General features: G+C 35.4%; 1 protein-coding gene across 1 annotated transcript; it reads right to left on the bottom strand.

Moving 5' to 3' along the window:
- Positions 1–785: 785 nt before the first annotated feature.
- supt16h (SPT16 homolog, facilitates chromatin remodeling subunit) lies at positions 786–23,808 on the bottom strand. Its single transcript, XM_039663706.2, has 24 exons — positions 23,468–23,808; positions 22,461–22,553; positions 22,212–22,382; positions 21,682–21,834; positions 19,104–19,250; positions 18,601–18,752; positions 18,118–18,290; positions 17,722–17,812; positions 17,525–17,598; positions 15,168–15,280; positions 15,027–15,092; positions 13,683–13,781; positions 13,119–13,234; positions 11,176–11,329; positions 10,601–10,728; positions 9,089–9,351; positions 8,576–8,694; positions 5,742–5,980; positions 5,376–5,451; positions 5,120–5,289; positions 3,575–3,704; positions 3,193–3,325; positions 2,750–2,824; positions 786–1,467 (listed from the first exon to the last, which is right to left on the bottom strand). Exons 1-24 carry the CDS (start codon positions 23,531–23,533, stop codon positions 1,361–1,363), a joined length of 3,108 nt encoding a protein of 1,035 aa, XP_039519640.1. The 5' UTR covers positions 23,534–23,808; the 3' UTR covers positions 786–1,360.
- Between the last annotated feature and the right edge of the window lie 880 nt (positions 23,809–24,688).

Genomic DNA, 24,688 nt, shown 5'->3' on the forward strand with positions numbered 1-24,688 from the left:
TCAAAACGGTAATAAATGGATTACAAATACTGCGTAAATATAATTTAGTACCATAAAAATGCCCTAAAAATACAAAATATTAGAAAACATTATCCAACTAAAATATAGTACATTCCTTTCATTGAAATGGGAAAAAAAAAAACGTTTTAAGTCCAAAAATCATACACGACAGATGTAGATCTGCAAAAGGATTCTTGATATCTTCTTCAAACTTTAATAATCTTTTCGGGTGTTTCTGAGCCTCTTAGCATACTTCAAGTTGCATGAAACTCGACACACACTAATCGGAGTTGTCAGCCAGTAGACATGGGCAAATCCTCTATAATAAAGTGGGAAGCTGGTTTTACCTATAGTCACCAAACTCTGTATATTTATCATTCTCATTGAGCCGGACAACTTTATAATTTACAGTCATTGACTCGGACCAACAGGAAGTCAGATATTTGTTTTAATCAAGCTCTGAAAATGTAAATCTTTTCATTTGATTCACACCAACCTTCCTCTATATGATGCAAATTACAAACGGGAATTGGATATCTGGAACGGAGGGATTAAAGGAAGGACGAAAAGGGAAACTGGAAGAGTCACATGTCTTCTATATAAAATATTACAAGTCACAGATAATTGTGTGACAGGTATGATTAAGTTTATGGTACTTCGATGGAATTTGGATATCCAAAAAAAAAATAGTAATGGCTATTATTGTTCAATAAATAAAACACTGAAAAAAATTAATATAAACACTTCTTTTTGCCCCTCTTTTTCAATGAGAAACAAACAGTTGTTTTTTTTTATTTCACTTAACTTTTATTAAAAAAAAAAAAAGAAACGTTTTTTTGAATGAACAATACAAGACTACCAATCCAGAATGAGCAAAAGAGTATTAAAGGGAAAAAAAAAATAAGTGTATGTTTACAATGTGTGTGTGTGTGTGTGTGTGTGTGTGTGTGTTTGCGTCCCCTCGAATTAGAAAAAAAGAAAAAGCACAAAGTGCATCATCATGTGCTAACATAAAAGCCATGAACTATTCAGAAACGAGCAGGACTGGCAAAAGAGAGAGAGAGAGAGAGAGAGAGAGATGAGGCGGAAAGATGAGTGTTAAACACCAACACTACGTCACATGTGCGCTTCAGAACAGCGCTTGCACACACACACACACACACACACACACACACACCTGAGGGATGCAACGCAGGAAAATCCATATCCATCCGCTGATATGAAAACCACTATCCTACAGCACACACCAGCGCTGGCCGACGCTATTTACATCAGACACAGTGTGAGTGTGTGTGTGTGTGTGAGGGGGGGGCAGTAAAAGAGGACTGTGGGACATGTGTTTGGCAGTGTGTGTGTGTGTCTAATGTCGCCTCTTCTTCTTGCTGCTGGGCGGTGGAGCTGACGAACGGCCTTTCCTCTTCCGGTTTGATGTCTCCTCTGTGTCCTCGTATTGACTCTCTCGATCAGCTGATGGAAACAACCAAAAACACCAATCACTGGGATGTATAGTGTGATGGAGACGTAAAAACAGAAAACATTGTTTTTTCACGCACAGGTACATTTTGGGCTGATTTGAAAAAAACAAAACAACTAAATGAGACTTTTTCATCGAACAATCCTGACTTTTTATCTCTGAATTGTGTTAAAGTCAGAATTGTGTGATAGTCAGAATTGATAGTCAGAATTACGTGATATAAAGTCAGAATTGATTTAAAGTCAGAATTAGTAAAGTCAGAATTTATATTAAGTCAGAATTGATTTAAAGTCAGAATTAGTAAAGTCAGAATTAGTAAAGTCAGAATTGATTTAAAGTCAGAATTGGTAAAGTCAGAATTAGTGAGTCAGAATTAGTAAAATCAGAATTTATATTAAGTCAGAATTGATTTAAAGTCAGAATTGATATTAAGTCAGAATTAGTAAAGTCAGAATTGATTTAAAGTCAGAATTAGTAAAGTCAGAATTGATTTAAAGTCAAAATTAGTAAAGTCAGAATTGATTTAAAGTCAGAATTAGTAAAGTCAGAATTGATTTAAAGTCAAAATTAGTAAAGTCAGAATTGATTTAAAGTCAGAATTAGTAAAGTCAGAATTGATTTAAAGTCAAAATTAGTAAAGTCAGAATTAGTAAAATCAGAATTTATATTAAGTCAGAATTGATTTAAAGTCAGAATTTATATAAAGTCAGAATTAATATAAAGTCAGAATTGCGTGATATAAAGTCAGAATTAATATAAAGTCAGAATTGATTTAAAGTCAGAATTGATTTAACGTCAGAATTTATATAAAGTCAGAACTGATTTAAAGTTGGAATTTATATTAAGTCAGAATTGATATAATGACAGAATTGGGTAATATAAAGCCAGAATTGATATAAAGTCAGAATTGATAAAGTCAGAACTGATTTAAAGTCAGAATTGATAAAATGACAGAATTGCGTGATAGTCAGAATTGATATAAAGTCAGAATTGATAGTCAGAATTATTCTGTTCTACAAATTAATGCATATTTAATTCAATAATACATAATTCGCATATTTAACCATAACATCGAGAAAACTCGTCATACATAACACTCGTCTTACTGTACTGAGTGATTATCTAGAGTAGTATAGCGACATCTTTAACTTTAAATTTTCACTCTATTCACATGTGCCGCCCTCCCTATACATATCACACTATCCCATAACACCAACTCACAAATCCTCCAGGAAGTGACATCATTCTGGAGGGAAAACAGTGGATTGAACTCACCTTTCCTGGCTTCCTCCTCCAGTTCGTCCCAGTCTTTCCCACTCTCCTCTTCACTGCCCAGAGACGCGCTGTAATCTGAGATCAACAATCACATGATCACTCATGCAACCAACTAACCAATCACACAGAGCTCGTACAGACACCGTCGAATGAAACTCCAGGACTTTGATCAGAATCAGAGAAACTTTAACCATTGAAAGAAACTGTTCTTTCAGCATTAATTATGATGGAGCGCACACTTCCATATGTATATGAGCAAGATCACGTTCACAGCCATGTGACCTGTCTTTATATCGACATCAGTCTAACGCTATCAGCTAGAACTGTTCTACACCGTGATGAAGGGTTGATGTCCAGTGTTGTGGAGCAGAAACACAATCACGTTTCTCTCCGTCTCCTCAAAGAACAGCTCAAGGAAGGAGGGAACCGCCAAACAGCCTTACCATTGCCGGAGTCCTCGGTCTCAGAGGAGTAGTCTTCATCACTGTCCTCCTCCTCCTCCTCTTCCTCATCAGCCGAGGGGTTGAAGGTCTCGTCCTCCATCTCAGACTCGGAGTCGTCCTCCGCTCCGCTTCCCTGAGACACACGGGACAACAACGTTAATAACATTTATAGAGGATCAGCGTCAGTGTTCCTGAACTCCTGAAACGCCTCCAGTGCAGTCTCGAGTTTCTCACAGTATTCCTCAATAATTCATACGCAGAATTTGCTTTGCGTTACGCAAAAACTAAATAAATACATTTTTTTTTATTTGTTAACCCTTAAAAACCTAATTTAAGCTAACTCCGACTAAGTGTTTAGCGGTAACCCCCAGCAGACGCTCACCTCACTCTCAGGGTCGAGGAAGGACCAGCCGCCCTGTTCGAAGAAGCCCTCGGGGTCGTCCACGATAGTCTTCATGATCTTGGTCCAGTTCAGAGACTGGACGCCCTCGGTGTACTTGATATCACACGAGCTGCACACACACATTCACTTTGTTAGCATTAGCGATTTGACGATACATTTTTTTAGATGGCAGATGCGGACATCCTCTATAATGGCGGATATGTTGAATTTAAAGGTGCAGTGTGTAATATTTACGAGGATCTGTTGACAGAAATGCGATATCATAAACATTAGGGCTGGGTATTGACACAAATTTCACAATTCGATACGATTTCGATTCACAAGCTTGCGATTCAATTCCGATTCGATTCAATATTGATTATTTTGGATATCTTTGTTTCATATCAATAGTAACAAAGGACAAAGATTATTGCGATTTTTTGGACGCGCGCAGCCGCGATACAATGATCCATTCATTCAAATGAAACAGGATGACTAATCGATTCTTGAGATTTAAGAATCGATATCGGTTCGTAAAAATGAAAATCGATTAATATCGAGAAATCGATATTTATGACCCAGCCCTAGTGCTTAGTGTAAAAATATATAGTGTCAATGAAAAATCACAAATTTCACAATTCGATTCCGATTTCGATTCACAAGCTTGCAATTCGATTCGATTCAATATCGATTATTTTGGATATCAGTTTCAATAAATGGCCATTTTTCTCAAGGAAATCAAATCTCATAACTAATGCTGTAAACTATGGGAGTCTAGTTGGGCTTCATTAGCCTAAAATTAAGGTAAAATGAACTGTTTTGTAGCTATACAAACACTTAAATTACACTTTTATTTATTTTTATAATAAGAAGATTATATAAAATATAAACATTTAAATGGTGACTATCATAAAAACTTGCCAGATTTATTCAAATATGCATTAAATATTGACGAACATTAAGAAAATGTTTTGTTTCATATCAACAGTAACAAAGGACAAAGATTATTGTGATTTTTTGGACGCGCGCAGCCGCGATACAATGATCCATTCATTCAAATGAAACAGGATGACTAATCGATTCTTGAGATTTAAGAATCGATATCGGTTCGTAAAAATGAGAATCGATTAATATCGAGAAAACGATATTTATTACCCAGCCCTAATAAACATAACTGTTTTCAGTGGTGTATAAAGCCCACATAACGAACTTAGAATGAGGTATTTTTGTCAACACACACCACGGCTCCGCTTACATCGACATGTTTCTACGGTGGCCCTGAACGGACAAATAAGTTTCGTCACTGTGTTGTTCTTCGTGCAGAGAAAGTCAGCGAATAAAACACTGACAATGATGAACAAGTAACCTTTGTAAAGAAACCTCAATAATAACCTGGCTACTCAATTCTGTCTCAGATGACGACATCACTTCCTGTCGGCCAGCGTAACTGCAATTCGCAACCTCACCACTAGATGCTGTTCAAACGTACACACTGCACCTTTACAGACGGTTTATTCTGCATGTACATCACTAGGTAAATCTTACTTGAGCCACTCTTTGATGGGATCCAGAGAGTTGACGGGCACGGCGTTGATCATGGTGACTTTCTTGTTGTAGTCTTTATAAACGATGACCACGTCGAAGTTCTTGAGGTGGAACTGGACTCGCTCGAAGTGAACCAGCTCCACCTCGTCGAGCGTCACCACGAACGGAGGCTGCGAGAGAGAGTCGGCCGTGAGAACGGGGGCGTGTGTGTGTGGCGATCCGCTCCACTAGCATGTGTGTGTGGCGAGACACTCACCCACTCGGTGACGTTGCAGAGCGAGCTGGACGTGGGCTGCAGTAAACAGGTGCTCCTGTAGGGGGCGCCCTGGAACCTGAAACGGTGGAGAACAGCGTCTCAGAACGCTCAAATCAGGACCACGCCACTGGCTATCATTCACTAATAATCACAGAGATTACTCGTAGTGACATGCACCTGATGAAAACGTACACACGTTTCTGAATTCAAAACACTTAGCATTCCTCCAAGCCCATACATAAAAGATCACAAGTTTTGCATTTCCCCAAAAACACATTGTATTTCACTCACAAAAGTGAATCATTGTTTGATTGCATTGTTTGATCGCTTGACGCGGTTTACACGGAGCTTCATTGGCTCGCTCACCCGAGGTCTCTGAAGGGAACCTCGAACTCCAGCTCCTCCTTGGTGAGGGACTCCACCTTCTCGATGAAGTTCTTGAAGGCGGATTTGAGCTTGTGTCTCATCTCTCGCTCCATCTGTTCTGCGTAGAGGTCGTCGCGGTCGTGCATGTGCTGGTGTTTGCCCAGGTCTGTCGTGATCTCGCCCACCTCTGTGTAGAACTGCACGTCTGTGTGCCGCTTCTTACCGAACATGATGGCGTTCTACGAGACACACAAAACCGCGTTACATACAGTCCATGTACTGAGAGACAGGAGGAAAACCAACACACAATATAAGACCAAGTAAAAAGAACACAGAATATATTGCAAAATGTTAATACGGAAAATATAAAAAATAATTAAATAACAGAACATAAATAATTAAATACAAAATACAGAAAATATAAATAATGAAAAATTAAAACAAATTAAATTTTAAAATATAAAAAAACAGAAAATATATAAATTCTTAAATAATTCACAATATATAATTACTAAAAATAGAGAAAATATTTAAAAATATATATATATAAAAAAAAACAGAAAATAACAAAATTCTTAATACAGAAAAATAAAAGGATAATAAAAAAGAACACCGAAAATATAGAAATTCTTAAATAAATTCACAATATATAATTACTACAAATACAGATAATATTTAAAATATAAAAAAACAGAAAATATATAAATTCTAGGGATGGGGCCGATCCGATCCAGTATCGGTATCGGGACCGATACCAGCGTAATTCACGTATCGGATTTCCGATCCAACCTGCGGAGAAATCCGATATTTATGATCCATGTCTGCGCTTTAACGTTGGCTGCTGAAATGACTCCAAAAGGGATTCCCCGGGGCTGCTAGTCTGCTACCTGGCTGCAAACTGTGGAATGGATATCCTGAACGGAGGTGCAGCTCAATCATAGACTGTAAAAAATAGGGCTCAATGAGACACACAGACGCCCGCTCAAGAAATCCATTCCGCAGTTTGCAGCTAGCAGGATAGCATTGAGCTACCAATATGTTCGCTGTGTGGAAATCCTATGGTGGAAATACTTCACACTGGAAACACCGCAGCAGAGCAAGACAGCAAAATGCAATGTTTGCAAAGCCGTATAAATTAAACTATTTGTCTGTGATGCATGTTTGCAATTCGCAGTCCAGAAGAGAAAGAGAGAGATCTCTCACGCGGTGCCACAGCACAACACGACAGCCCTGCTTAATGAGTGACGACAGAGAAAACATAGCCTGGTTACACTTTAGATCTGTGATATTAGTCTGATTTCCAAAGATTAAAGAATATTTTGAGGTAAAAAAAAAAAAAAACATTAAACAATAGCCGCATTCTGTGTAGCCAACTTCATTTCGTCATTTCTCCGTAAAACTCAAACTTTAAGACAGAATCAGCACGATCGGTAATTGTTGTAAAATGCCGTCTCTGCTGTTGCTAAATTGCGGGACGCTTTTAATAATAAAAAGAGCTATTAAAAGCACAAAATTTGCGCAAGAGGGCGGCGCACGCTCCGAAACAGACAAGCAAATTATACTTTGGGCTTCATATGCGCGTCTAAACGATCAAATGTAGCCTGCACAAAAATGTCAAAACGACCGGCTTGGAGATTATCACTTAATTACGTTCATTTTAGACATAAACGGTTTATGGAAATAGTTGGGAGAAAATATGGTGCATCAGTAGACTATGAAATCCGCACTAGTTCTTAAAGGGGCAGCAGTATAAATGTGACGATTGCGACATTACTGCGAATCAAACAACAAAAGGCAAAGAGAAAATCACTCACAGCTCTTGAATGAATAACTTCAGCTTTAATAAGCATAAATCTATCTATGATAAACTTTGCAGTGCTATTTTACTTTTGATTACTTTATTATAATTATTTTTAGACGATATATACCTGAATAATGTTAGTAGACCTTCCTGAAATTAAAGCACTGTGTAGGCCTGTATAATGCGTATATCTTTGTTTAATTGTCTATCTATTGTTTAATATATCTATTATATATATATATATATATATATATATATATATATATATATATTGACATAGGCTACATACGTACGTATCATCCTTGCTTGTAGAGAGGTGTTTATTTCCGCATCATATAAAATCAACAATAATGATAAATAATGTTAAAGCAAACACAGGTCTGGTATCGGAAAAGTATCGGTATCGGCCGATATCCAAAGTCAGGTATCGGGATCGGATCGGAAGTGAAAAAATGTGGATCGGTGCATCCCTAATAAATTCTTAAATAATTCACAATATATAATTACTAAAAATAGAGAAAATATTTAAAATATATATATATATATAAAAAAAACAGAAAATAACAAAATTCTTAATACAAAAAATATAAAAGGATAATAAAAAAGAACACCGAAAATATAGAAATTCTTAAATAAATTCACAATATATAATTACTACAAATACAGATAATATTTAAAAAACTGAATATAAAAGAATTAAAAAAGAACACAGAAAATATAAAAAATAAAAGAATCAATAATATAGAAAAAGAATTCAATACATTTCAGAAAATATAAAGACTAAAAACTAGAAAATATAAAAAAAGGTAAAAATTTCATTTTAAAATGTAAAAATATCAATATCATTTCATGTAAAAATATATAAAAATGAAATACAAAAAATAAAAAAAATATATATATACATACAGAAAATATTAAATATAAACAATTACAAATAATGCAGAAAACAAAAATAATTAAGAATACAGAAAATATGAAATAATAAAAAAATATAATATAAATAATACATATCAGTGAAGGTGAAATAGCGCACCTTGAGATGGAAGTGCAGCACAATGATCATCTCGCCGTCGCAGGGCTGGAACACGGCGTGCTTGATGTTGTTATAGAGGATGTCGACTTTATCTCCGCGTACTGACGTGAAGCGGAAACCTGGAGACGGTGATAGAGATTTATTGAATAGTGTGTTAGAAGAAAATTAATAGGTTACAATCGTGATACTAGTACCCACATAAATTCACAATCCAGGGCCGCACGATATTGGAACATCTGACGTCACGATATTTAGTTTTTCTGTTTATTGACATCAGTAAAACACAATGGGTGATTTTTGCACTTTTTAAAGTACACTTTTACACATAAATACCCTGATTTAGGGGTTTATTTAGTTATAATAATAATAAAAACATTTTTTCTTTTTAAATCGAATTGACTATCCGATTAATCGAAAAAATCCTTGTCCGATTAATCGATTACCAAAATAATCGTTAGTTGCGGCCCTAAATGTCATATACAGCTAGGATGACTGTGTGAGCTAGCCCTTTACCGTTAGTGTGCGCCTCGAGCGAGCCCTGCATCCGCTTCTGGGCAATGTTGGGCCGGATGTAGAGGTCTTTGAGTTTGGGGTTGCTGCGGTTGAGGTTGATGACGAGCGAGTCCTGCTTGACGATGCCCTCCTTCTCCTTCTCCTCCGCCTCGCGGGTCTTGTAGCGCTTCTGCACCTCCTTGATGATGCGGAAGGCGTTCTGCAGGTTTGTGGAGGGAACCGAGTGATCGCCCGGGGATTTTAGGTTAGACGCACGGTACGTGCTAAAAGAGGAAAAGAGTGAAGCTTCAACGTTGTTTGTAAAGTCAATCACCTTTATTTAATAAACTTGCAAAGCAGCTTTACAGCGATAATAGAATATAATAATAGATAATAGATAATAAAAATGAGTGGAGGCGGGGCTCATTTGCATATTCATTAGGGCTGGGTATTGAGACAAATTTCACAATTCGATTCGATTTCGATTCACAAGCTTGCAATTCGATTTAATAAATGGCCATTTTTCTCAAGGGAATCAAATCTCTGAACTAATGCTGTAAACTATGGGAGTCTAGTTGGGCTTCATTAGCCTAATATGAAGGTAATAATGAACTGTTTTGTAGCTACACAAACACTTAAATTACACTTTTATTTATTTTTATAATAAGAAGATTATATGAAATATAAACATTTAAATGGTGGCTGTCAGAAAACTTTAGATTTATTCAAATATGCATTAATTATTGAAGAACATTAAGATTATAATGCATATGTAATATGGTGTATATATTTAGCAAAATGCTCCTCTCTGGAGTTATTTTTTCTAGCTGACTAACGAGTTTATGTGGGTTTTCTGAGGTAAATATGACGATACATTGATTACGAGCTGTTTAACTGACGTCTTTCCACGGTTGAAACGCTGATTGAGTGAATCAATGTGACATGATCCGGATTTGGATAAGTTGTACTCTATCTTTAACACACTTTCAGATGCTCATTCATGTTTATTTGGCGCTGTGACTGGTATTATTAAGCCGGAAGAGAGATCAGCGCTGCTGCTTCTCCAGAGCGATCTCACGCCACAGCGACAAAACGCTATTTATGTTTTTGAGTTTCTAAAGAAAATGGACGTAATTTGAAAATTGAGACTTTGTTTCATATCAATAGTAACAAAGGACAAAGATTAATGCGATACTATGTCCCTATTGACTATGTCCCATTCATTCAAATGAAACAGGATGACTAATCGATTCTTGAGATTTAAGAATCGATATCGGTTCGTAAAAATGAGAATCGATTAATATCGAGAAATCAATATTTATTACCCAGCCCTAATATTCATAGAACGTGTATAGTATACTACACCGAGGCAAGGGCGTCGAGTTACACGCAAGAAAAGATTAGTGATTAAAGATGAGTTTTACGGGATAGAATTGACTACAGGGGGACTTAAAAAGATTTTAAGCGATTTTTACACATTGTGTTTCAAGAATCAGACCCAACGTTGGACTTCAGCATCATGAAACCTCTTACATCTCTTTGACAAACGTGGCCTCGGGGTTTGGGAAGATGTTGCCCTCGTGACGCCCCAGCGAACTGCCCGGCACGAAGAAGTTTATCCTCAGATAGGTGTAGTCTCCTTCCACTGACATACTGATGTTCTGCACACACACACACAGATGAGGACAAAACACAAGCCACACTCAATCCTCTTAAGCAAAAACATTTCAGATAAAGCAGCTAATATTGTTATTTCATATATCGGTAACACTTTACAATAAGGTTCATTAGTCACCATTAAAGTATTAACTATCATGAACGAACACTGACCAATAGTTTTATTAATGTTTGTTAATAACAGTTAAAATAAAATACAGCTGTTCATTGTGTGTTCATGTTAGATCACAGTGCATTAATGTTAACAAAAACAACCTTTGAATTTAATAACGTATTAGTAAATGTTAAATTAATATAAACTAAGTTAAGTTATCCTTCGTTAACTACTGCAACGATATTGTAAAGTTTTACCAATATATGACCTTATATTGTTAGGAATATTTGTGAATCTGGCTCTCGACCGTCGGATACACATCAGCGGGTTCGTTTACCTTAATGGTGGCGATGTGAAAAGGCGTAGCGATGCCGAACACGGGCATGATGACCGTCTCGTACTTCTTATCGATGTAGATCTTCATGTCCCTGATGTCCTTCTCCCGGGGCATCTGGGAAACGTTCTTATACGACACATTGGACTTTCTGGCTCTGAAGGGGCAACATTAGGAGAAGAGCGTTTACATCGATGCTGGTTGTGTTTACATGTATTAAAAGTCCATCACATGACATTCAGATTCAACATTATAATAAAACACGTTTGTGTGGTACACGTGTATGTAGAGAGAAGCTAATAAACACATAACGGGTCATTATGCAAGCTCTTTATACACCACTGAAAACATAGCCATGTATATATTGCATTTCTGTCAACAGAGCCTCCTAAATATCACACAATGCACCTTTAACCCTCTGATGGTTTTCTAAAAAAGAGTCACAATTTTGGTCTTCGGGGTCTATTGGACCCCAGACAATAAGATTTAATTTTGTAACAGAATATTTTTTAAACAAATATAATTTTCCTTTGTTTATTAATGTTTTTACTCAACATTTGTGTAGTTTTTGGAGGATTTATGATTTTTTTTATTTTTATTTCTATAAATAAATATAGGATTTTTACAACAACAAAAAAAACAGCATTTTATGTTAAATAAACTTTATAAAATACCTTTCATTCCTGGGGATACCATGGATAATTTAACAAGGTTGAATGTAAGATTTTTGCCAATGTTTTGGAAAAATACAGGTTAAAAATTGTAATAAGTCACTTTAACCACTAGATGGCTATAGAGCTCCACTAGATGGCTATATACTATTTGAATTACTGAAAGATATAGTTTCTAAAGTTGAATTCAGTTGGATTCATATCTAAATATTATAAAATCACAATTATAATAAAAATAAAATACTTTTTGTCAATGTTTAGCATTTGTTTTTGTACTGAAAAAAAAAAACTATTGATTAGAATCAAACCTGAACAACATGTTACAAAGAGAAATGTTGGAGTCTTAAGATTTGATCATTTATTTCAACTGAACAGCAATAGCTAATTAGCAAATAAAGCAGTAAAAATAAAATATTTGTAAAAAAATAAGTAAATTGGGAAGAAAGTCAAACAACTAGGAACAATAGAACAATAGTTGGTCTCATCTCTTTTATCTATTTTATACCCTTACAAATGTATTCCTGTGTGTGTGTGTGTGTGTGTGTGTGTGTGTGTGCACATTTTCAATGCGTCTTAGTGTTACCAATTTATTTTTGCGGTGGTTCTGCATTTTAGAATATTTTATTTTACAAATGATAAGAGAACAGTTTTTATAGTCTGTATTTATTCCTGTATATTGTATTCCTCTATATGTGCGTGTTTGTGTACGTGTGTGAGCATAATCATTTTGGATTGTGGAAGTTTTTTGCATTTTTGGTAGTGTGCCACTTGATTTCTGTCATTTTTTGTCTGTGTTCTGCGTTATTTCTGATTTTGATGATGAATTTTGTCTATTTTGAGTCCAATGATAAATAAATATTTATTTATTTATTTATAGATATTTAAAAGATGTCATAAATCCTCCAAAAACTGCACAAATGTTGAGTACAAACATTAATAAACAGTGAAATAATATTTGTAAAAATATATATATATATATTATTCTGTTACAAAATTAAATGTTATTTTTTGACCCCGAAAACCACGAGTGTGACTATTTTTGTCACGCCTACATAAAAACAGATAACGTTCCATTTTAATATTTGTTTTTGTAGATCTAGAAAGTGTTGAGACCCGTAGGAAGTTTCATGCCATTTGGAAATAGAGAACATTTTTTTTACTTCAAGCAAAAGTCATTTGGGGTCCAGTAGACCACGAAGACCATCAGAGGGTTAAGTCAAACTAGTGTGACCTGCAGAAGCACGTGTGTGTGTGTGTGTGTGTTGTAAATCTCACTTCTGGATCTGCTGTCCTCCCTTCTGCTCCGTCAGTCGCCGCTTGGCCTCCTCGTTCACCTGATTGGCCAGTTCCTTCTGATGGGCCCGCCTCTTTTCCTCAGCCGTCATCTCATTCTGACCAATCAGAACACAGCGAACGTGAGTGCACATACACAGTGACAGCAAAAACGATTCAGACACCAGATATAATGTGTGCTATTGTGAGTAAGGAGAGCAGAATAAAGGAAACTCTGACATATTACACCCAGAAATTATTCATACAGTGACATTTATAAACATTTGGGACCACTTTGAGCTGATGATGTTCTGCTACACACACACTGAACAACATGAAGCATTGCTTTTGGTATTATCTAATTGTGTAGTTCAATTTAACAGATATTCAACATAATTCATGTGTGAGAGTCCAACAGAAGGACGGACAAAACCAGTCAAATATCCACTGAGTTCTGCTCATATTTAAACACAATTTTCTAAACTACAGCGAATAAACTGATAATGTGAGAAATGTTGAAGGAGTCTGAATAGATGATGGTTATATTTAATAAACAGAAGTAAATACCCTGGTTCTGTCGGTCAGCAGGGCGGCGCCACGAGCTCCTTTTCCCAGCAGCTCGTCGGCATTATTATCCTCTTCATCGTCGTCGTCTTCGTCATCGTTCTAGAAACACACACACAAAACAGTTTAAGATCTCTCCCATCTTCAAAGCTGCTCCAATACAAAGATGCAAATTAAACTTTAAACATTAAATACTTGGTGTTTTTCCATCCAGCGCAAAATTTGGCCTTTAAGCACCATCTACTCACGTCCAAAAATAAGTACAACGTATTGAATTTGAAAGAACGTGCTTAAATAACTATTTATTGATCAAAACTAGTCAATTAAAGAGTAAATAAAATGTTAAAAATATAATTAATAGAGCCCGACCGATAAAGGATTTAAGGCTGATACCGATACAAATATTTTTGGGTTTTAAAATATTATTTTTTTATATTTATTTATATTTTTATTTACTGATATTTATTTATTTATTTTTTTTCAGAAACGCGCAACAACACATTAACAGATTTCCCTAACATTAGTTATTTATAAGTTTTATTAAAAATAATATGCTAATGCATTTTAAAAAGAAACTTTTATTATAGTTTTTATTATACTTTTATTTATTTATAGTTTCTTTTATTGTCACAACAGAACAGACTGATGATAGTAGCTTTGTGGTTGGCTAGTCTATGACGAGCCATAATTTAGTAATGGATAACGTCATACTGCAAATTCCACAAATTTTGTCCTGCTTATTTGAGTTTAGAGAACTGACGGGGATGATCTTTTAATTGTTATTCAAGCGATGTATGTATCGTGACCAACTCAACGAGTGTTGCCAACAGGAACGGTGTAGAGCGCCCTCTGGTGGACAAACTATACAACTCCAACACTCATGACATGGTTCAAGCGTGTTTCGTCCGTTTTCATTTTATTTTTGAAATATTCATTTATCGGCCATTATAACTGCCGATACCGATATTTTAGAAAATGCCTAATATCTGCCGATAATATCGGTCTGGCTCTAATAATTAAATTTAAAAATTTAGTGTAATTATGCGTCACAAAGTGCGAGGGAAGGATGAAGGTTTAATGTAATTGTGAGAAATGTTATTTCTACATGGTTCCCTCTCACAAAATAGTTTGCCATGATAAAAATCATCGTCTCAAAATTAAAAATCAGCTAGACCAAGGACAAACGTTTTCAAAAGAAGACCAGTTTCGACAGCTTGTTTGCTCTTCTTATTGTGTTGATGTTGTATTGAACCCAAAATATGGGATCATGGAAGAATCTATCATTCAATCGAGCAAGATGTTGTTTTAGGAGTGGGAACGATCACGCAGGAGACGGACTGACGTTACCTTGAGGAAAATCCCAACGTTTTTAATCTTCTTCTTCACCGGGGTGAGGACGGTGGCGGGATCCTCCTGCGGACGAACACACGGTTAGCGATTCACTCACACTGGGTAAACACTTGACCCCGGCTGAGGAGCATCACACACCTCATTGATCTGTATGGAGTCTCCGATGAAGAGGGCGTATTTCTTCTGCTCGTCTTTCTTCCCTTCTTTGTTGATCAGATCAGCAAGTCCCAGACTGACACTGAAAACCATCCCTTCACAAACACATAGTTTGAGTCTCGCATGCGTGTGTGTCGATGGATGCCGTGTGGTGCGCTCTCAAACTCGCCATCTTACAAACAGGCTGTTATTAAAGACTTCTGCCGAATGAGCTAGATGGTTAGTCTTAAAATGAATACATAAGTATTTAAATAATAGTATAAATTATTCAATGAATTGATTGAATTAATGAATAAATGGATGAACAGACAGAAAAATGGATAATCTAATGATGGATGGATTTATTCATTTATTAGTGCTGCACAATATGGCCAAAGTTTGATTATATATATATATGCATGAAGAGTTCAGATGCAAAAGCCTCTAAGTGCCATTTGAAATTTTCTTCTAGAATGATGATTTTTTATCAAGCTTGTATATTTAAGTTCAGTGATTTCACTTTAATGGCAATGATAATTACCTATTAATTGTTATTTAAGTGAAATTACTGAACAAGTTTGATAAAAATCATCATTAAAGAAGAAAATTTCAAATGGCATTTAGAGGCTTTTGCATCTGAACTCTTCATATAAATATCTATATAATGTTGATAATTGAATTTTACAGGCAAACCGTAGATAATAATCAAAAAACGCTTTTAATCAGAAGAGTTGCTATTAGAATTTTTTGATGCACAAACGAAAACTGTACATTTTGAACATTACACACAATAATACACTTGTCAAACAGCATCACGAATCGTAAAAGAAAAACAGCTAAATTAAATAAATTTAAATAATATATATATATATAATGTGTTTGTGTTATATTTTTATTTTTTTTTCTCTCTCTCTCTTTTGTGTTACATGATTTATGACATGATTTCTAAATGACTGACCGAAGAAATAAATAAATACAATACAATACAATACAATTCAAACTAGTAAGGGTGCTCCGATCAGGACCTCAGGAAGCAGAATCTGAGTTATTAATAGAGATAAACCAACCAGGATTACAGACATGCATACATTTCTGAAGACGGGATTTTTATATAATCATCTCACCTAAATGTTTAAAGCGGTGGTTAGAGAATAGTTAAGAAAGAATTCTTCCCTGAATAAATTAAATACAGATTAATCCTTAAGATTTAGGCTACAAAAGTTAGTCAGTGTCATTAGCTTAAATATTGACCAAACAATAACAGACAGCAGGATTATTAGGTTGCCGTCACTTTAAGACCGAACACACAGATCTAATATTAGAGCCCGACCGATAAAGGGATTTTGAAGGCCGATACCGATACAAATATGTTTGGGTTTTAAAATCCGATATATCGGCCGATATTTTTTTTTTATTAAATATTGTTGGATTTCACACACGTGTGTAAAAGAAAAGCTATACTTTTTCTCTGTAACTACAGATATGAAAGCCGATAACTGTTTATATTTGAAAGCCGGTAACTGATAATTATTTATATTTGTAAGTCGATAACCGATAATTATTTATTTTTAAGAGCCAATACGACAATTTTTAACATTTGAAAGCCGGCAATTCTTTATATTTGAAAGCCTATAACTGATAATTCTATATATGAAGAGTTCAGATGCAAAAGCCTCTAAATACCATTTGAAGTTTTCTTCTTTAATGATGATTTTTATCAAACTTGTATATTTAAGTTCAGTAATTTCACTTTTACCTATTACTTTACCTAACTTTTTTCTCTGTAACTACAGATATGGTAGTTATAAATACAGTAATCATTACTTTATTTAGGCTGAAAAAGTTAATAGTGGTTTCCAAGCTCATTAATGTTAACGTTAGCGGTCTTCCACTGATGATAGCGGCATTAGCTAGCGTTGTGGTTAGCTAGTCTATGATGAGCCATAATTTAGCAATAGATAACATCATACTGCAAATTGTAAAACATACATTTTCAATATAACAGGCCAAGGAGAGATGATTGAAGCGTGTTTCGTCCGTTTTTATTTAATTTTTTTAAATATTCATTTATTTACCAATCGATACCGATATTATGGAAAATGCCTAATATCGGCCGATATATCGGTCTGGCTCCATCTAATATACTGTTAACTTTCTACATGCACACTCAAAACATAAATTTTGTACATGCATGCGTGTATTTGACCATTTTAGCGTAATCCGTGCTGTTTGTGTCTTTATGCGTCTTCAACATGAGATCGGTTTATGATCAAACTTCCCAAAGCGATCGGAGCACCCCATCAAAATACCGTACAATACAGATAACTGGAAGCTTGATAAGTATTCACACACACACTCACCTCTTTTCAGTTTGAACTGATTTTTTGCGTTCAGCACAAGCGATCCTTCCCTGAACTCAATCCCCATGGCGAACCTGCAGCACGCACACACACACACACACACACACACACACACACGTCACACACCGAGGCTCATTTCACACACGTTTACAGTGGCAACAAACACACAACACATCCCGAGGGTTTCAGACACAAACCCGAGGTTTTTCGTGAGCTTGCTGACCAGGTCTGGTTTCTCTTTCTTGACGAAGTCCAGGACGGTGTTGTAGGCGTCACAGAGCTTCACACCTGATGCACACACACACACACACACACACACACACAGATTAAAACACTCCTCCTCACACACACACACACAACTGTATAATGTACTTTCTGGAATTTTTACACTACCAGTTATAATTTTAGATCGCAAAGATTTAAGTTTAACCATTTATTTGATTAAAAAAAATTATGACAATTAAGTTTTCTATTTTTAGATATTTTAAAACGTAATTTATTCCTGTGATCAAAGCTGAATTTTTAGCATTTTTAAAAAAAATAAATTAATAAATGAAACAAATAAAATATCCGTATCCCGGGGAGCGGCTCACCGTGCTTCAGCTCTTTCAGAAGCTCCTCCTCCACCTGCAACAGGAAGTTGTAGTTGTCCTGCATTTCCTGCGGCGGGTCGACCATGAGCGTCCGCACCAGGTTCGAGCAGTACGACTTGTAGCGGATCCCCATCGCGCACGTGATCGCCCCGAAGTGCATGTGGTTCTTATCGCTGAGAGAGAGAGAGAGGGGCAAAGACGTTTAGCGCACTAGCGGAGCCAGAACTACACTACGGCTAGCCACACACATCTCAGGGCTCAGACATTAAACCTCATGTGAAAAGAATTGCACATTACTAATAATCTCAGCCTTGGCCATTTCATAATCGCGATACGCTTTAAGTGCGATTACATGGAAATCGCGATTAATCGTGCATATTAATGATATTTGAACAATATCGAGCCTGGAACAGCTATGGCTACGCTTATGATTTAGCATCTAAGCTAGCAAAACTTCAGAAGAAAATGACTAGAACGTCTAACCTGACGACGCTGAATTTGAGGCTGTAGTTTCCGCCGCTTTGGATTATGGGAGGGTAACACATCTCCACAGTGGACGGGTCGACGCCACCCAGAAACTTCCTCTCCTCGATGGCCTTCTCCACCGACTCGGCCAGGCGACTGTGCTTCACCTTCTGATGGACACAAACACACACAGAGCTAACCGGTTAGCATATGCGTCAGCACATATACATAATTATTGATGGGTGTAATCTGTCATTTAGCTCTCCTCGCTTACATAAATGAAATATAGTGTCCTGCACACACTAGTGAAACAATATAAAAAATTATGTGAGCTAATTTTTGGTTAGACTGTACATAGTGTATCTGCAGAATATCTCAAATCAAATTTACCACCTGCACATATAAAATGACTAATATCGATACAGGACAAAATATGAAATCAATCATGTTCATCTATCACATTCAGCTGTATTCAAGCAAGTGTAGTAAGCAAAAAAGTGCGTTACGCAGGATAAACAAACCTCGTCGGCGTCCACGATCTCCATGACTCTCTCCTTGAAGAACTTGGTGAAGACGTCGCTGGTGATGGCGGCCGCTTTCTTCATGAGCACTAGCTCTCCGTCCTCCTTCACCGCCATTGTATACGCCACCACTGTGCTGATGTCCACCTGACACGCCAACGCAAGAGCCGCCACATTTCAGTTCAGGGGTATACAGATCATTCTTTATATTTGAAAGCCGATAACCGATAATTCTTTATATTTGAAAGCCGATAACCAATAATTGTTTATATTTGAAAGCCGATAACCGATAATTGTTTATGTTTGAGAGCCGATAACAATAATTGTTTATATTTGAGAGCCGATAACCGATAATTGTTTATATTTGAGAGCCGATAACAATAATTGTTTATTTGAAAGCCGATAACCAATAATTGTTTATATTTGAGAGCCAATAACAATAATTGTTTATATTTGAAAGCCGATAACCAATAATTGTTTATATTTGAAAGCCGATAACCAATAATTGTTTATATTTGAGAGCCGATAACCGATAATTCTTTATATTTGAGAGCCGATAACCAATAATTGTTTATATTTGAAAGCCGATAACCCATAATTGTTTATATTTGAAAGCCGATAACCAATAATTGTTTATATTTGAAAGCCGATAACCAATAATTGTTTATATTTGAAAGCCGATAACCGATAATTGTTTATGTTTGAGAGCCGATAACAATAATTGTTTATATTTGAGAGCCGATAACCGATAATTGTTTATATTTGAGAGCCGATAACAATAATTGTTTATATTTGAAAGCCGATAACCAATAATTGTTTATATTTGAGAGCCGATAACAATAATTGTTTATATTTGAAAGCCGATAACCAATAATTGTTTATATTTGAAAGCCGATAACCAATAATTGTTTATATTTGAGAGCCGATAACCGATAATTCTTTATATTTGAGAGCCGATAACCAATAATTGTTTATATTTGAAAGCCGATAACCCATAATTGTTTATATTTGAAAGCCGATAACCAATAATTGTTTATATTTGAAAGCCGATAACGATAATTCTTTATATTTGAAAGCCGATAACCAATAATTGTTTATATTTGAAAGCCGATAACCAATAATTGTTTATGTTTGAGAGCCGATAACCGATAATTGTTTATATTTGAAAGCCGATAACCAATAATTGTTTATATTTGAGAGCCGATAACCGATAATTATTTATATTTGAAAGCCGATAACGATAATTCTTTATATTTGAAAGCCGATAACCAATAATTAGTATTCTTTTCACAGCCGATAATAGATAATTCTTTATATTTGAGAGCCGATAACCAATAATTCTTTATATTTGAAAGCAGATAACCGATAATTCTTTATATTTGAAAGCCAATAACTGATAATTATTTATATTTGAGAGCCGATAACTGATAATTGTTTATATTTGATAGCCGATATCCGATAATTATTTATATTTGAAAGTCGATAACCGATAATTCTTTATATTTGAAATCCGATAACGATAATTCTTTATATTTGAAAGCCGATAACCAATAATTAGTATTCTTTTCACAGCCGATAATAGATAATTCTTTATATTTGAGAGCCGATAACCAATAATTATTTATATTTGAAAGCAGATAACCGATAATTGTTTATATCTGAAAGCCGACAACTGATAATTGTTTATATTTGAAAGCCGATAACAATAATTGTTTATATTTGAAAGCCGATATCCAATAATTATTTATATTTGAAAGTCGATAACCGATAATTCTTTACATTTGAAAGCCGGCAATTCTTTATATTTGAAAGTCGATAACCGATAATTCTTTACATTTGAAAGCCGGCAATTCTTTATATTTGAAAGTCGATAACCGATAATTCTATTTAAAAGCCGGTAACCGATAGTTCTATATATTTGAAAGCAGATAACTGATAATTATTTAAATTTGAAACCTGATAACAATAATTCTTTACATTTGAAAGCCGATAACCGATATTATTGGCTGATAAATCTAAGTCCAAATGTTTCTTTACATTTTGAGAGCCTGATTATAAAAACAAAAGTCTGACCATTAAAATCCATGTCCTAAACACACAACTATAATGTTCTCATGATCATATTATGTAGCCAATATGACAGACTTGCACTACTTTACTGTATTTAGAACTTTTTTGAAGTGATTTCAATCATATTTCACACAATTCAAAACCATCATGTTGAACTGAAGAGTCTCAGCTGAAGGAAATAATACATTATTTATCGGCTTTAATATAATCGGACAAATTTTCTTATCAGGCCGATAACGATAATGTTAAAAATTAACATACATCTTAATTCCGATATGGTGGCCGATATAATTGTGCATCCTTAAGTTCTTTCATCACAACAACAGCATGACGATCTCAATCTCAATGTTTAGTACGGCATGATATGGTAACAAAAGAACAAAACTTGAACTGATAATACAAAAATAACAGTTTCCAGATAATATTATAACTGCGTTTTTTAAATCACACACAAAACAATATTTTAATCTGTAGTGTTGTAGATTAAGGAGGCGTAACCGGATCTGACCTTCTCCAAGCCCTCGGCAGTGATCATGTCGCTCCAGTTCTTCATATATTCTCCGGGGAACTTGTCCTTGATGAACACGCCGACCGTCTTACCCTCTTTACTCCCACGAATCGCTTCGATCATCTTCTCAAAGTTCACCTTGTTGCTCTCGCTCTGTCACACAATCAGATTCAGTCGTGTATATATATATATTTTATTTATATATTATTCTTATTTTTCCTTCTAATAATAATCACAATATTTTATATGGCATATGAAAACATGTTTTACTAAAAAGTTTTTCCTAAATCAGTCAGCCCTGAAAGGATTTTGCTATTTTAAAAAAGTCAGCGTAAAAATTAACTTTTTTTTACTTCATATGAACATTTTAATGTATAGTATATACTATTTTTAATATGCAAGTTAAAAAATACATAACTCTAGAATTATTTAATCTGTCCAAATACATCTATTAATGTCATCTTAGTTTTATATTCGCTGAAAAGACGAAATTTCACGGCATCAGTTTTTCGTCCAATCACGCGCGATACCTTTTCCCGGACGAGCAGCGTGATTGGAGGAATCCCGTTGGCGTTCTCGTTGCCCTTGGTTACGGCGACCTGCTTCAGGAACTCCACTTTCTTCTTACTCGCCAGAAATATGATCTTAGTCTCGCAAAACACCATTATAGTGTCGGTGAGCTCGTAGCCAAACAGCCACGTCTGCCAGAGAGAAACCAGAATCATGATTATTGATTATTGATCATGTAATGATGAATTTATTATGGTGTTTTATTTCACCTGAAGAGCTGTAGATTTGGCGTAGACAATCTCCTCATCGACTCCAACAGACACGACGATGGCGTCCACCTTCCCGAACTCATCTTCACCTTTCTGTGATGGAGAAACAGTGTAATGAAGCAGAAATATATCATAAAGAGTTATGAGAAACAACATTATGATGCAGAATTACATCATTAAGCATTACGAGAACCCGATAACATAAGCCCTCGCCATTCAAAACTTCTCTAAAACAAGTTTTTAGTACTATATACGGTTGTCTTTACAACATTTGGTACAAAATATTTAACAATGACACTGTAAAATAAAGTGTCACCAAATTGTCTTTACAATAAATAATTACAAAATAACTATAGGCAAAACTTCTATTTTCAGAAGTATTAGGACAAACCTTTCCCAAACAATGTAGGAGTGCTAGAACTAATAACAACATATTTAGATTGCTCACATGATTTGGCCTTTTATTGTTTGATGTAAACAAAAAATCATTAATAATCATCATGTCTCTCCCACCTGCAGCATGTCTCAATATAAGCTAGTCCACAGCTACATGCTACATCAGACAAATGTTGGGCATCCAAATTAAACTTTTAAGTGATGACCATTTACTGAAACACAAAGTCTGGTTTGTTAGAGATTTACTTCACACACGTGAATAAAAGCCGAGCGGAAATGGAGTGAAAACATTGCATGCTAACAGGCTAACACGTTAGCCGCTGCGCTAATCACACGTAAACACTGTGAAATACCCGCAAACTCCAGCGATTTCGCAAAGAAATACACAACTAAAGCACACTACAGACTGTCCGATACAAACATAGTCGATGGAGTGTGTTTGTATAACAGTTATATGGAAATGAGGCCTGAGAACGTGTGTGTGTGTATGTGTGTGTGAGGATTTCAGCATCACATATGCGTTTAAACACATCATACATGAATAATTATGCTCGAATATCCTCGATATGATGAGTTAGTGGTGTTTATGACCGGTGTTGAGTTCTCTGTACCTTCCAGTTGCCGTAGAGTCGCTTGATGCGGCGGTAAAACGCGTCTTTATCCAGATTCACCGCCATAATATCACATCAACACACACACACTCACACACAGAGAGAACAAACACACACTTATACACACTCTCTCTCGTGTGATTTTCACTATTTCTACTCTCTACCGGACGACAGAACAACAACCAACGCGAAATGAACGAAAAAATGAAAAAAATATTTTTTCAATAATTTCAAAGGTGTCTATTAAAAAGACGGTTATTCTTCATTAAAATGTGTAATTGTTGTCAGTGCTCGCTCGGTCTGTGGTGGTGGTGGTGATGATGATGTGAATATATCATGTTAAAACACGCATGTGTGTGTCTGATCCTTAGCTCCTCCTCTTTCTGCTCGGTATGCATCTATTTAATATTTATTACATATATGTATATTTAAAAGATGGTGTTTATGTTTACCTTCGTTTGAATGTGTTTTATTAATTTATTTGTGCAATGTATATATTTATATATTTATTTATTTATTTGAGCTGCCATTTTGTGCATTTATAGGTCATTTGTTTATTATTATTATTTTGAACTAAAATATGCGCGAATGATATGTTTAAAATGGATTAAAAACTAAACAAAGCATACACCTGTGTTCATTTATAAACTATTCGTTGTATTAAAAAAATAAACTCAGGGTATTTAAACTGAGTCAAAAACAGGGTATTTATTATGGCTTTTTTTTCCTCCCGCACAAAAACTCCCGCCCTGACGGACAGGTCATCAGGTTAGCGACCAATGAAATCCCGCCATTGAGGTCACATGCTTTGCTCCGCCTTCACCCTCACATCACCGCGTTCTAGCTCTAGCAGTCCGCGCGCACGGCCTTTTTTCCCGCCATCTAGTGTCATTTAAAAGCGCGCGAATTCCATCAGAGCACGTGGTTTCCTCGCGCTCGTTGCATACAGCGCATTTTCCGATTAACAAGATGTTTTTTAAGTAACTTTTTAACATAAATGTGTATGTTAACCAATCACAATAAAATATAATGCATAAGCTAAATTAACCTCAATTTTGCGATTACACAAGTTTCTACAACTGTATATTCTTCAACAAAATCAATAGCTGAGGGAAAATAAATATGAATTCAGTTTACATCTTTTAGGCTTTGTTAGTATTTTAATTATATTAAATCATACTAATTATATTAATAATAATACATGTGTTTTGATGTATAAAA

Source organism: Pimephales promelas, chromosome 1, assembly GCF_988280905.1.
Source record: "Pimephales promelas chromosome 1, fPimPro1.hap1.1, whole genome shotgun sequence".
Lineage (NCBI taxonomy): Eukaryota > Metazoa > Chordata > Actinopteri > Cypriniformes > Leuciscidae > Pimephales > Pimephales promelas.

Bases quoted from the DNA above. Each gene is read 5' to 3' on its own strand.
- supt16h (XM_039663706.2), bottom strand. From the start codon at position 23,533: ATGGCGGTGAATCTGGATAAAGACGCGTTTTACCGCCGCATCAAGCGA. The intron at 5,981-8,575 runs GTGCGCTATTTC...TGTGTCTCGTAG, and splicing joins TGCTGCACTTCCATCTCAAG to AACGCCATCATGTTCGGTAA. The intron at 3,326-3,574 runs GTGAGCGTCTGC...CGTGTGTCTCAG, and splicing joins TCCTCGACCCTGAGAGTGAG to GGAAGCGGAGCGGAGGACGA.